The 14,866-nt window shown below is 41.2% G+C and overlaps 1 protein-coding gene across 1 annotated transcript in view; it reads left to right on the forward strand.

Moving 5' to 3' along the window:
• LOC109913411 (DENN/MADD domain containing 6B) overlaps window positions 1–14,866 on the forward strand; it is a 99,117-nt gene that overhangs the window by 83,561 nt on the left and 690 nt on the right. Inside the window, exons 17-18 of the mRNA XM_048609969.1 lie at window positions 10,448–10,537; window positions 13,743–13,796. Coding sequence (XP_048465926.1) covers window positions 10,448–10,537; window positions 13,743–13,796 — 144 coding nt within the window. The remainder of the gene's footprint in view (window positions 1–10,447; window positions 10,538–13,742; window positions 13,797–14,866) is intronic.

A 14,866-nucleotide genomic window follows, 5' to 3' on the forward strand; every position in this document is an offset into this window, starting at 1 on the left:
GATCTTTTCAAAATGTCTTATGTAGTTTTTGGTTTTTTTCTTCTTTTGTTTATTAAACGTGTGCTCCTTGGTTAAAAATAAAGTGACAGCCTTGTATGAATATGGTTAGTGACTGATGACGTGAGAACCAAATATAAAAATAAAACTTAAGGTCTGTTAAGTCAAGTTTCCCTCTGAAATCTGAAACAATAGCTTTCAATTTCTAAGAAAGAGTTCTTTAAACAATCTGTTTTAAATTGTGATTTATTGTTTGGCACATTCTGACAATCAGGGCAAAGTTTATGTATATCTCTGACATTTTTTCACACCTACATGAATATTTTCTTTTCTGTCTTGTAGTTCTGACTGTAATTTCTAATGTGTATAGAAAATTTGTGGCACAACCTTTCCTAGACTTTCTAGTCTGCTAATTCACTTTGTCTCTTTTTTTATATTGTGTTGCATCCTTCACTTTAGAATTGGATTATGGTTTTTTAAGCTACAGTTTAATTTTAATGTTCATCAAAGGCAAGTTAGCGTTTATGAAATTAATTTACTGTTTATGTAAGTATGCTTTATTTCTACCTTGTTCATTTCCTGTTTGAAAGTTTCCCTTTTTATGTCCACTGTCTAATTTTCTATCATTAGACAGAAGAATTAAGTGCCATAAGAGAAGAGAGAATAGCTGTTCTTCCATGAAGGCAACTTTCAAACAGTGTGATGAAAGGTGTGTGATTTATGTTAATCATTTTTTTGTTAGAGTTTGAGTTTTAGTGACATATGGGCATTACTCTATTTTTGTGAAGTGGTTTAAAGTTAACCAGAACAGTTTTTCAGGAGCCATGATATTAAACCAATATGTGTCAGTGTAGATGACTGAAAGTCTCCCAGAGCTTTAATGAGAGTTTGTTTATATTGTGGGGGTTATGATAGAGAGAAAAAGCATTGATAGATGTTACTTGCTTTTGGCTTTAGAATAAAGTATTGATTTTAGCTTAGAGTAAACCTAGAGTGTAGAAAGGGGCAGTTCACAGGAGACCTGACTGAAGTTAGATGTAAGTGTAGGCTTTTTTTAAAAAGGAGATTGTTCAGACAATGAAGAAATAAATTAACTCAGTATTGTTTGTGAAAACTTAGAGATAAGGAGTGTTGTTTATTCAAAGCTGAGAAAGTCAAATCTCTACTATGTGAGGATTCAAGGAAACGGCTTCATAGCTCATAGGACAGAAACTGAGGAAAGAAAAGTTAAGTCAAATCTCTGGATGGCGGAGGGGGGAAATGTATTCGTTTTTTGAGTACCTGTAAAGTAAGGTTGTTGGGGAGAAGTTGGGATTTAGTTTTGCGGTGTGTTTTGAAGTTTTTCAAACCATGTTATACGTAGAAAGCTTTCTGAAACTTCTCTTATATAATAGACTTTTGTTTTAGTTTTAAATCAAGATCCAATTCCTTGTGAACTTGTGTTTTAGTGAAAGACAGATTAGTTTTAAGTGGCAATCAGGCCAGATTTCATTTTGGGATCTGACTTGTCAAGTAGTAACATCAACTGTAACAAAAGATATAGCACCAAGAAGCCCTAGAAAAATTGAAATCAGTGGGAGAGGTAAAAAGGAAAATTCTTTGGATGCTGGACACAAAGATTTGCGGTGTTGTTTGTTTGCAGCTCGAGGACATTACTACTATAGTCCCTTGAAGCATTCTAGTTTCGACTATCTGTTGCTTCAGGTATCATGCCACCACTGCCCAGAATTTGAACATAGACCAGTAGTATATGCAGCGTAACTAAATTCAGTTAGACTTGAGGTACTCCTAATCTTCAGATGCTCACCAGAAAGTACTAAAGTGGGGAATGTAAGTGAATACCTACCCCTCATCTGGATGGGTGCAGCAGCCATAACACTTGAAAGAGTCAGCAAAATTCAAGATACAAGTTTGTTGGTGTGATTTCCCCCTGCTTCTAGATTGAATTCCAACACGTCCATTACAGGTGCTTTACATAGGATCTAACTTTTGTAACTCCCTCTCCTACATCCTATGCGGGAGCAACAATGTAATTTGAACTCCATCACCATACTCCATGCAGTGTTATCTCTGAGTGAACTAAAACCTTATTAACTCTTCAATGTCTGGTAAAAGCTCCATGTGACTAACTTATGAGTGTTTGAGGAAGAGTCAGCCACAGTGGATAGAGGGGAAACAGATATGTTGTTTAGACTTCTAGAAGGCTTCAAAGTACCTCAAAAAAAAGTTTGCCATAAGATGGTGTTGGATGTAGTATATTGGCATGGATGGAGAATTGGCTGATGGGCAGGAAACAGCCAGTGGGAATAAAGGGTTCTTCTTCAAATTGGTGACCAATAACCAGTGGAGTTCCACAAGTATCAGTGCTGAGATTGCAACTGTTTACAATATATATTAATGATTTGAAGGAACAAAGTGAAGGTACTATAGTAAAATTTGCAAACAACAGTAAAATTTGCAAACAACAGAAAAATAGGTGGAAAGACAAGTTGCAACAGGGATACAAATGGCTTACCCGTAGAGATATTAATAGATTAAGCAAGTGGGCAAAAGGTTAGCAAATACAGTCTAATGTGGGAAAATGTGAAATTGTTTTTGGAAGGGAGAACAAAAGAACGGTATTATTTAAATGGAGAAAAAACTGCGGAAAGCTGCAACGCATGGGGATTTGGGCGTGCTTGTGCATAAAATTCAAACGTGGCACACAGGTGGAGTGGGTAGTCGGGAAGGCTAATGGAATGTTGGCCCTTATTTCTAGGGAGTTGGAGTATAAGAGCAGGGAAGTCTTACTACAACTGTACAAAATGCTGGTGAGGCCACATCTGAAGTGCTGTGACAAAAACAAAAATTGCTGGAAAATCTCAGTAGGTTTGGCAGCATCTGTGGAGAGAAAATAGAGTTAATGTTTTGGGTGCAGCTCTGAAGAGCGGTCACTGGACCTGCTGAGATTTTCCAGCAATTCTGTTTTCGTATCAGATTTCTAGCATCTGCAGATCATTTTTTTTTCATGGAGTACTGAGAGAAGTTTTGGTCCCCTTTTCTAAGGAAAGATATTTGATTGGAAGCAATTGACAGAAGGTTCACTTGGATGATCCCTGGTGCAGAGTGATAGTCATGAGCAAAGGTTAAACAGGCTGGGATTCTACTCTCAGGAATTTAGAAAAATGAGGTACTGTTAGGGGGATAGCCTCTCAGGGTAAAATAGTAGCAGCAGCAGCCAGGTCATTGCAGCACAAAAAGCTATGCTGTAAAGCAGGCTACGGCAAAATCCAAGCGAGCAATTGTGATAGGGAACTCTCTAGTCGGGGACATAGACTGCGGATGCGAACGAGACTCCAAGATGGTGTTTTGCCTCCCTAGTGCCATGGTGAAGGATGTCTCAGTAGTTTCTGTAAATTCTCAAAGGAGTGTGAGCAGCCAGAGGTCATTGTACACATTGGTACCATTGACATAGGTAGGAAAAGGGATGAGGTCTTGCAGAGTGAATATAGGGAGTTAGGCAGGAGATTAAAAAGCAGGACCTCGAGGTTAGTAATATCTAGATTACTCCTGACGTTATGTGCTAGTGAGAGAATGAATATGTAGATAGGGCAGCTGAATGGGTGGCTGAGGAGCTGGTGCAGGGGGCAAGGTTTCAGATTTTTTGGACCATTGGGATCTCTTCTGGGGCAGAAGTGACCAGAACACTCTGAATATGTTGTACCTGAACTGGAGTGGGAACCAATATCCTGGCAGAGAGATTTGCTAGAGCTACTCAGGAACGTTTAAACTAGTCTGGCAGAGGGAGTGAGTCCCTCAGCAGTAGTGAGACAAGAAAAAAGGTTGAGGCTGGTACAGGAGTTAAAGAGAGCAACTTAAATAGACAAGGCAGGCAAGGGCATGGCAGGGAATGAGGGAAGAGTTGTGAATTAAACTGCATTTATTTCAATGAAAGAGGCCTAACAGGAAAGGCAGATGAACTCGGCATGGATGGGAACATGGGACTGCAATATCTTATCTATTACAGAAACATGGCTGAGGGAGGGTCAGGACTGGCAGCTCAATGTTCCACGGTACAGATGCTATAGGAAGGATAGAATGGGAGACAGGAGAGCGGGGGGAGGTGTTTTTGATTAGGAAACCATCACAGCTGTACTTGGAGAAGATGTTCCTGGGGATTGTCCAATGAAGTGGAACTCAGAAACAAGAAAGGGGTGATCACTTTGAGATTGTAGTATAGGCCCCCCACCAATAATCAGTCGAAAATTGTGGAGCAAATATGTAGGAATGTCACATCTGTAAGAATCATAGGTTTGTAATAGTAGGGGGTTTTAACTTTGTAAACATAGACTGGGACTGCTGTAGCGTTAAAGGCCTGGATGGGGAGGAATTGAAGTGTGTTGAAGAAAACTTTCTCAATCAATATGTAGATGGCTGTACTGGAGAAGTGGCAAAACTCAACCTCCTCTTAAAAAATAAGGCAGGGCAAGTAGAACATAGAACATTACAGCGCAGTACAGGCCCTTCGACCCTCGATGGTTTCACAGGTCGGCGCAACAATCTGAAGCCCATCTAACCTAAACTATTCCATTATCATCCATATGTTTATCCAATGACCATTTAAATGCCCTTAAAGTGGGCGAGTCTACTATTTTTGCAGGCAGGGCATTCCACGCCCTTACTTCTGAGTAAAGAACCTACCTCTGACATCTGTCCTATATCTATCACCCCTCGATTTAAAGCTACGTCCCCTCGTGCTAGCCATCACCATCCGAGGAAAAAGGCTCCCACTGTCCACCCTATCTAATCCTCTGATCATCTTGTATGTCTCTATCAAGTCACCTCTTAACCTTCTTCTCTCTAACGAAAACAGCCTCAAGACCTTCCCTCATAAGACCTTCCCTCCAGTGACTGATGTGTTACTAGGAGAGCACTTTGGGACCAGCGACCATAATTCTATTGGTTTTAAAATAGTTATGGAGAAGAATAGGCCTAGTCCTCAAGTTAAATTTCTAAATTGGGGTAAGGCCAATTTTGATGGTATTAGACAGGAACTTGCAAAAGTTGATTGGGGGAGGCTGTTTGCAGGTAAAGGGATGTCTGGTGAGCAGGACACTTTCAAAACAAGATAACAGGAGTTCAGTACCTGTATATTCCTGTTTGGCAGGAGTAGGAAACACTGGATGACCAGCGGTATTGAGGCTCTGGTCAAGAAAAAGAAAGAGGCATGTGTCAGGTATGGTCAGCTGGGATCAAGTGAATTTCTTGAGTATAGGGAGGTGTAGGAGTACACTTAAATTGGGAGGACAAAAAGAGGACATGAGAGAACTTTTGGGTAGGGTAAAGGAGACTCCAAAGAGATTCTGCAAGTATATTAAGGACAAAAGAGTAACTAGGGAAAGAATAGGGCTCCTTTTAAAGATCAACAAGGCCATCTATGTATGGAACCACACAAGATGGGTGAAATCCTAAACGAACATTTCATGTCCGTATTTACTGTGGAGAAAAACATGGAAGCTAGGGATCTCGGAAATAAATAGTGATATTTTGAAAAGAGTCTGCATTACAGAAGAGGTGGTGCTGGAAGTCTTAAAACACACAAAAGTATATAAATCCCTAGGACCCGATCAAGTGTATCCCAGAACGTTATGGGAAGCTAGGGAATAATTTGTGGGGTCCCTAGCAGAGATATTTGTATTATCAACAGACATGGGTTAGATGCTAGAAGACTGAACGGTGGCAAATATTGTGCCATTATTTAAGGCTGCAAGGAAAAGCCAGGGAAGTACAGACTGTTGGGCCTAATGTCAGTGGTGGGTAAATTGTTGGAGGGGATTTTGAGAGACGGGATCTACATGCATTTGGAACAGCAAGGACTGTTAGGGATGGTCAGCATGGCTTTATGCATGGGAAGTTGTGTCTTACAATTTTGGTTGAGTATTTTGAAGAGGTGACCAAGAAGATAGATGAAGGCAGCACAGTAGACATTGTCTATGTGGACTTTAGCAAGGGCTTTAACAAGGTTCTGTATGGTAGGCTGGTTATTAGGGTGAGATCACATGGGATCCAGGGTAAGCTAGCTAATTGGATAAAACCTGGCTGGATGGTAAGAGACTAAGGTTGTTGTTTAGACTGGAGGCCTGTGACCAGCAGTGTACTGCATGGATCTGTAGGGTTCTGGTTTGCAATCAGTAATTTTCTAATTTTTAAATGGTTCAAATCACCCCCCTCCCCCACCCAGATCCCTGGTTCGAGACGCTGGTCCTATTTAGGCAATGTGAAATGAAGAAGGTAGTTGACAGGTGTTGCAGGGCAAGAGAATCTGTGTTTATTTAAATATAAACAAAAAAGCTTAGTTTAATACAAGAAATATGGGTAAATGCAGTAAAACAGGGAAATTGATGCAATCAACTATACAAAGAACAGTAATACTATTAAATACACTAGCTAGATTAAACACAATTAGAACCTAAAACCAACATTTTAATGACAGAAACTTTAATCAGGCTTCCCACCCTTGTTGTTGTCACCACCCGCCTTCCCCTCACTGCTAACTAGTTTGGAACTTTGGGTCTTGGGAGTTTCAGCTCACCACTGAGGAAAACATGGTTTTAAAATGTGCCTGGTTGTTGAGGTCCTTGCTGTTGGTTCTCTTGGTTTGGAATAGACGCATGTTGGAAGCACTGGTTGGCTTCCCCACTTACGCATGTCCTTTGTTTCAATGATGCTCTTGATTTGGCATCTCGACTCAGCTTTTCAGTTCAGCCTCTGTGGTTCTTGGTTCTGAAGCTGCATGTTGCGGGTGGAAGCCTTGCTGCAGAAAAACAGACTCTCCTGACGTGAAACCAGGCTGTAGTTTTCTTTAAGCTCTTGATGTTGTCTTCTGAAATTAGTTGGTTTTCTGATGGGTAGTGTATTTGCAAATTGATATTGATTGAGATGAATGTCCAGTATCTCCTGTAGGTCTCATATTGTCTGGGCTCGGTAGCCCATAGTGTAAAAGTTCATTACAATTGATTTGTGGTCTTAGAGAGGCAGTATAAATTGGCATTCTAGGCTGAACAATGGTTCCAAGCAGCTATCTCAGTTCTGTGATTTGTCATAGAGCAATAGAGATGTACAGCATGGAAATGGACCCTTTGGTCCAACTCGCCCATACTGACCAGAAATCCTGAATTAATCTAGTCTCATTTTTGCCAGCATTTGGCCTATATCCCTCTAAACCTTTCCTATTCATATACCCATCCAGATGCCTTTTCAATGTTGTAATTGTACTAGCCTCCACCACTTCCTGTGGCAGCTCATTCCATACACACACCGCCCTCTGCGTGAAAAAGTTGCCCCTTAGGTCCCTTTTAAGTCTTTCCCCTCTGACCTTAAACCTATGCCCTCTAGTTTTAGATTCTGCTACCCTGGGGTAAAGAGCTTGGCTGTTCACCTATCTATGCCCCTCATGATTTTATAAACTTCTAAAATGTCAGCCCCAGCCTATTCAGCCTCTCCCTATAGCTCAAACCTTCAAACTTGAAAGGGTTCAGAAAAGATTGACCAAGGTGTTGCCAGAGTTGAACAACATCCTTCCTATAGCATGAAGACCAGAATTGAATTGAACACCGTATTCCAAAAGGGTCCTAACCAATGTCCTGTATAGCTGCAACATGACCTCCCAACTCCTATACTCAATGCACTGACCAATAAAGGCAAGCATACCAAACACTGCCTTCACTATCCTCTCTACTTGCAACTCTACTTTCAAGGAACTGTGAACCTGCACTCCAAGGTCTCTTTGTTCAGCAACAATCCCCAAGACCTTACCATTAAGTGTATGAGTCCTGCCCTGATTTGCCTTTCCAAAATGCAGCACCTCACATTTATCTAAATTAAACTCCATCTGCCAGTCCTCGGCCCATCTGATCAAGGTCCCATTGTACTCTGAAGTAACCTTCTTTGCTGTCCACTACACCACCAATTTTGGTGTCATCTGCAAACTTACTGACCATGTGTCCTATGTTTACATCCAAATCCTTTGCATAAATGATAAATGCAGTGGACCCAGCATCAATCTTTGTGGCACACCGCTGGTCACAGGCCTCCCGTCTGAAAAGCAACCCTCTACCACCATCCCTGTCTTCTGTCTTTGAGCCGGTTCTGTAGCCAAATGGCTATCTCTCTCTGTATTCCACGTGATCTAACCTTGCTAACCAGTCTACCATGCAAAACCTTGTCGAACACCTTACTGAAGTCCATATCGATCACATCCACCACTCTGTGTTTGTGTATTCTCCACAGGAATCATTCCAGCTTTTATTTACCTTTTCAAAACTTTTTAAAAGTCCAGGGTTTTGTCCTGTATTTTAGATATTGGAGATTTTTGCTCAATCCTGCAATTGGTGTTGGGTCCACTGCTGTTTGTTGTTACATAAACAATTCGGATGAAAAAATAGGAGGCATGGTTAGTAACTTTGTGGATGACACCAAAATTAGTGTACATTCAGAAAGCCTTCTTCACTATACCAATGAAATCTTGATCAGCTGGGATGGTGGGTCGAGATGGAGTTTAATCCAGATAAATGTGAGGTGTTGCATTTTGGTAAGACAAAGCAGGACACAATTAATGGTAGAGCGATGGGGATTCTTGTCAAACAGAGAGACCTAGGGGTGCAGGTATGTAGTTCCTTGAAAGTGGTGTCACAGGTAGATAAGGTGGTGAAGAAGGTGTTTGTCTTCCATTGGTCAGAACATTTAATACAGGGATGTCATGTTATGGCTGTACAAGACATTGGTAAGGCCACATTTGGAGTACTACGTACAATTCTGGTCACCCTGCTGTAGGAAAGATGTTATTAAGCTGGAAAGGGTGCAAAAAAGAATTACAAGGACGTTGCTGAGACTGGAAGGTTTGACTTATAAGGAGAGGCTAAATAACCTGGGACTGTTTTCCTTGGCATATAGGAGACTGAGGGGTGACCTTTTTATAAAGGTTTATAAAATCATGAGGGGCATAGATAAGGTAAAAAGACAGTCTTTTTCCCAGGGTAGGGGAGTCCAAAACTAGAGGGCCTAGGTTAAGATAAGAGGGAAGAATTAAAAGGGATCTGAAGGTCAACTTTTTCAAGCAGAGGGTGTTGCGTATATGGAACGAGCTGCCAAAGGAAGTGGTAGAGGTGGGTACAATTACAACACTTAAAGTACCTTATTAGACAGGTAGATGGATAGGAAAGGTTTTGACGGATATGGGCCAAATGCAAGCAAAATGGGACTGGTTCAATTCAGGAATCCTTGGCGGCATGGATGAGTTGGGCCAAAAGGCCTATTTCCATGTCGTATGATTCTATCTCATTGAAACATACAGGATTCTTAAGTGGCTTAACATGGTAAATCCCTTCTTGGGAGAGTCTAGAACAAGAAGACATAGTGTCAGATTAAGCGGGTACCCATTTAAGACTGAGATGAGGATGAATTTCTTCTGAGTGTTAAGAGTCTTTGGAACTCCTTGCTACAGAGGGCCATGGGGCAGAGTATTGTGTATATTTAAGATGTAGGTAGATTCTTGACCAGCCGGGGAACCAAGGGTTATGGGGAAAGGGCGGATGTGAGGAATGTTGGATCAGCCATGATCCTATTGAATGGTGAGCTGGCTCAGGGCTGAATGGCATTCTCCCATGCCTATTTCTTATGGTCCTATGTTCTTCAAACTCTAAGATTACTGTTACTCTAGACTAGTTTTAGATGGCCAGCATCATCCTTTATTTTGAGTGTCTTCATTTTTCTCCCTTTTTATTTGTCTCTACATATTTATATAGATCTTGTTTCTGCTATGTACCACACCTTATGAAAACCTACATAGAGTAACCATATGCTACATTAACATGAAGAATGCGAATAGGGATGTGAGCTGTTTTTTAACTAACAATGCATGCAAGACTTTAGTAGATTACATGTAAATAATGGGTTTATTAAAGTAGTAGTTTTCAGAGGAAGAAATGCAGTAGTACACTAGACCCTAGAAATAGGTCAATGAGAAAGAGCGAGTGCGTTAAATTTATGGACGTGGCCCACAATGGTTCAAAAGATGGCTCACCATTTTATTAAGAAAATCAAAAAATTGGATAATAAATGCTGACCTGACCAGAGATGCTCATATCCCATGAACAATAAATAAAAGCGAAGGCTGTCAAAAGAATGCAGAGATGAATAACCAGGACTGAGAGATTTTGATTATGTAGAGAGACAAGAGAAGCTAAGATTGTTCTTGGAGCAAACTTATTAGGGGAAATTTCATGATTTGTTGAAAATAATGAAAATTTATTATGGATTAAATGAGGAGAAATCATTGCCTTTAGTGGGTAGTATTTTCATTTCAAATTGCAGTCTTCACAGTTACAAATCATCCAACATTATTGTCTAACATTTTTAATCAGAAGAATGTTCTATCTATAAACTGACTTTCATTGTCTTCAATTAATTGTAGGGTATACAAAGGAAACGTCCACCAGAAGTGCAGAGCGTCATTGTCCGTCGCCACTTACTGGAACTAACCCAAAGTTTCATTATTCCCCTGGTGAGCAGTTTGTTCCCCTTTTGAGATGTACAGTGATAGAAAAGTTCTTTGGGTTTATTCAAGTCTTTTTAACTGTATTTTCTGAATTTAGGTTTCAAAGCTATCTATACTGTTCGTAGCCTAACAAAGAACAGGCTTAATATACAGGAGTAAGGTATGCCAATGCTAGTAATCTGGTATAAAAAGACAAAATGCTGAAAATGCTCAGCAGGTATAGCAGTGTTTTGAAGAGCAAAGCAGAATCAATGTTTCATGTCAATTACCCCTTGTCAGAAACTGGAAGTTGAAGCAAGGCAGCAAAAGGGGCTGGTTTTGGGAGGAAAAACTAAAGAAACTCTGATATGAGGGAAGATATTTACACCCTAGCATAGTGCATTTATTTGTTTCTTTGCTGATCTCATCATGTTTTCTTAGTGCAATGCAAAATTGAATCCCTTTAGTCATTTGATCACTCCTACCTTTCAACCTATCACATAGATAGTAGGAACTGCAGATGCTGGAGAATCTGAGATAGCAAGGTGTAGATCTGGATGAACACAGCAGGCCAAGCAGCATCAGAGGAGCAGGAAAGCTGATGTTTCAGGCCTAGACCCTTCTTCAGAAATGGGGGAGGGGAAAGGGGTTCTGAAATAGGGAGAGACGGGGAGGCGGAAAGAAGATGGAAGACGAGAAGATAGGTGGAGAGGAGACAGACAGGTCAAAGAGGCGGGGATGGAGCCAGTAGAGGTGAGTGTAGGTAGGGAGTTAGGGAGGGGATAGGTCAGTCCAGGGAGGATGGACAGGTCAAGGGGGTGGGATGAGGCTAGTAGGGAGATGGGGGTGGGGCTTTAGGTGGGAGGAAGTACAGGTTAGGGAGGCGGGGACAAGCTGGGCTGGTTTTGAGATGCGGTAGGGGGAGGGGAGATTTTGAAGCATGTGAAGTCCACATTGATACCACTGGGCTGCAGGGTTCCCAAGCAGAATATGAGGTGCTGTTCCTGCAACCTTTGGGTGGCATCGTTGTGGCACTGTAGGAGGCCCAGGATGGACATGTCGTCTGAGGAATGGGAGGGGGAGTTGAAATGGTTCGCGACTGGGAGGTGCAGTTGTTTAGTGCGAACTGAGCGTAGGTGTTCTGCAAAATGGTCCCCAAGCCTCCGCTTGGTTTCCCCGATGTAGAGGAGGCCACAACGGGAACAGCGGATACAGTATACCACATTAGCAGATGTGCAGGTGAACATCTGCTTGATGTGGAAAGTCGTCTTGGGGCCTGGGATTGGGGTGAGGGGGGAGGTGTAGGGGCAGGTGTAGCACTTCCTGCGGTTGCAAGGAAAAGTGCCGGGTGTGGTGGAGCTGGAGGGGAGTGTGGAGTGGACAAGGGAGTCCCGGAGAGAGTGGTCCCTCCGGAAAGCAGATAAGGGTGGGGAGGGAAAAATGTCTTTGGTGGTGGCGTCGGATTGCAGATGGCGGAAGTGTCGGAGGATGATGCATTGGATCTGGAGGTTGGTGGGGTGGTACATGAGGACGAGGGGATTCTGTTTTGGTTGTTATCACATACCTATCACCATACTTTCCATTTTGTTCTTTTCTCCCAAATTATCCCCCAACCTCTACACAACCCCAGATCCTTCTGTCGACTTGCTTAAAAATTGTATCTCCAAATAAGCTTACTTTTGGCAAAGGATCACTGAGCTGGAATGTGACCTGTTCCCTTTCCACAGATGCTGCTGAATATCTAACATTTTTCTTTTTTATATTAATAATGTGTGTGCAGGCTTGTATAATGACATGGCAAATCTTTTCTCCCCACTCCAGTGTTTTGCCTTCCATAAATCATAAGAACTAGGAACAGGAGTAGGCAATTAAGCCCCTTCAGCCTGCTCCACCATTCAATATGATCATGGCTGATCTGATCTCGACCTCGACTCCACTATGCTCCCCATAACCCTTAGATTCATTACTAATTAAAAATCTGTCTATCTCCTCCTCAAATTTGCTCAATGACCCAGTATTCACCACACTCTGGGTTAGTGAATTCTACCGATTCATGATCCTGTGATGAGGTAATTCCTTCTCATCTCTGATTTAAATTTGCTACCCCTTAATTGTAAAATTATGACCTCTTTTGAGATGTTTCCCTTTGTGGAACAATCCTTTCTATATTTTGTCAATGCCCTTTCACATCTTGCATACCTGAATTGGATCTCGTCTCAACAACTCCAGATAGTATAGGTATAAACAGCTCAATGTTGCTTCTAAGACAAATCCCTTACCTCTAGAATCAATCCAGTGAACCTCCTCTGAATTGCCTCCAATGCAACGACATCTCCCCACAGGAAAGGGGACCAAAATTTTACGCAGCACTCCAGGTGCAGTATCACCTAATGCTTTGTATATTTGCAGCAACACATCCCTACTTTTACACTCTATTCCTTTAGTAATAAATGCCAAAATTCCATTTGCCTTCCTTATTATTTATTGTACCTGCATACTAGCCTTCTCCAATTCATGCATGGGGTCACCTAGATCCCTTTGCACCAAACACTCTGAAGTTTCTCTCCATTTAGATAATAAATTGCTTTTCTAGTCTTCAGCCCAAAATGGATAACCTCACACTTTACCCACATTTAAACTCCATTTGCCACATTTTGTCTCATTCACATATCGTATCCAAATCCATTTGTAACGTTGTTATTTCTTCATCGTATTTTACCTACCCACCAATTTTGTTATCTGCACGTTGGCTATAAATTACTTTCTGTCCCTGCATTCAAGTCATTCCATTAGATTGTAAATAGATGGGTCCAAGGACTCAACTATGTCGTCCTACTAGGTGCATTTTGCCAACTAGAAAAAGACCCATCATTGTTTTCTGTTGGTTAGCGAATTCTCTATCTAAGCTAATAAATTACCTCAACCCTATGTGATATTATCTTGTGTATTAAACTTTTATGTGGCACCTTATGAAATGCCTTCTGGAAGTCCAGATATATTACATCTACAGGTTCCCCGTTATCGGTATAATATTGCTTCCACGGTTCCCAGAGCACCCTGGGTGTCAGCACAGCCCATAGCGCAGTACATTGGAACCTTTTATGGTGTGATCATTGGTTTACCACTGTTTTTAAGCCATGTAAAAAAAAAAAGGGAACTTTTGAAGGAGATTTCATATTAAGTGTGAAGGAAATGGCTTAAACTATACATAATTACTTTTCTTTTGCCTCAGGAGAGATATGTTGCTAGTCTGATGCCACTTCAGAGAACCGTCACTGCATGGAAGGTAAAACTGCGTATTCTGATACATTCTGTTTCAAATTCCATTTATTGACTTGTAATTTATTGTCCTGCCTTTATTTCAAATCCCAAATTGTCTTGGAGACTCTGCTGGTGAGCCACCTTCTTGACCTGCTGTAGTTCATATACTGTCAGGTAGAGAGTTCCAGAATTTTGACTGAAGAATGATAGTATAAAATGGATAGTAAGAATTTCTACCCGTTCTTAAAAAGTTTTAAAAGTAAGTGAAGTGAGTGTTGGTTCTCTAGAATGTGAGAATAGGGAGTTAGTAGTAGATGCTAAGGAAATGGTAGATGTAGTGAGCATGTATTTTGCTTCTGTCTTTATAGAGAATACAAAAAAATTCCAGGAGTAGTTATAAATCAGGACATGGAAAGCAGAGAGAAACTTGGTGAAATTACAGTCATTAGGGAAGTGATAAGAAACAAAATGATGGAGCTTCTGAACCTGGAGTGAAAGCATGATAGCTACATTTGCAAATGAACCCAAGATAGTTCAGAAAGTATGGCATAACAAAGGCATAATCTGTATCTGCCTGCGACTTCATTATTTTGAGTAAGTGAACAAAAATTTGATAAATGGAGTATAATGTGGAAAAAGATAAGTGTGGAGCTGGAGGAACACTGCAGAAATCTGAAGGGTCCCGACCCGAAACATCAACATTCTTGCTATTCTGATGCTGCCTGGCCTGCTGTGTCCCTCCAGCTTCGCACTGTGTGTGTTAACTCTGATCCAGCGTCTGCAGTTCTTATTATGTCAATGTGGAAAGAGCAGTGTATTACTTAAGTGGTGAGTAACTGTAAAATTCTGAAGTGCAGAGGAATTTGGGTGCTCTGGTGTATAAGTCACAAAGTAAATAGACAGCTACAGCGTGTAATCAAGAAATGTTTTGGGATGCTATTCTTTATTATTGGAGAAATTGAACATGAAAGTAAGGATCTTATGCTTGCGTTATACAGGGCTTTGGTGAGACTGCAACTGTATGTGTGCAGTTTTGGTCTCCTTCTTTAAAGAAGGATGCATTAGAGGTAGTTCAGAGGTGGTTTACTACCTGGA

Source organism: Rhincodon typus, chromosome 22 (genome assembly GCF_021869965.1).
Source record: "Rhincodon typus isolate 14 chromosome 22, sRhiTyp1.1, whole genome shotgun sequence".
Lineage (NCBI taxonomy): Eukaryota > Metazoa > Chordata > Chondrichthyes > Orectolobiformes > Rhincodontidae > Rhincodon > Rhincodon typus.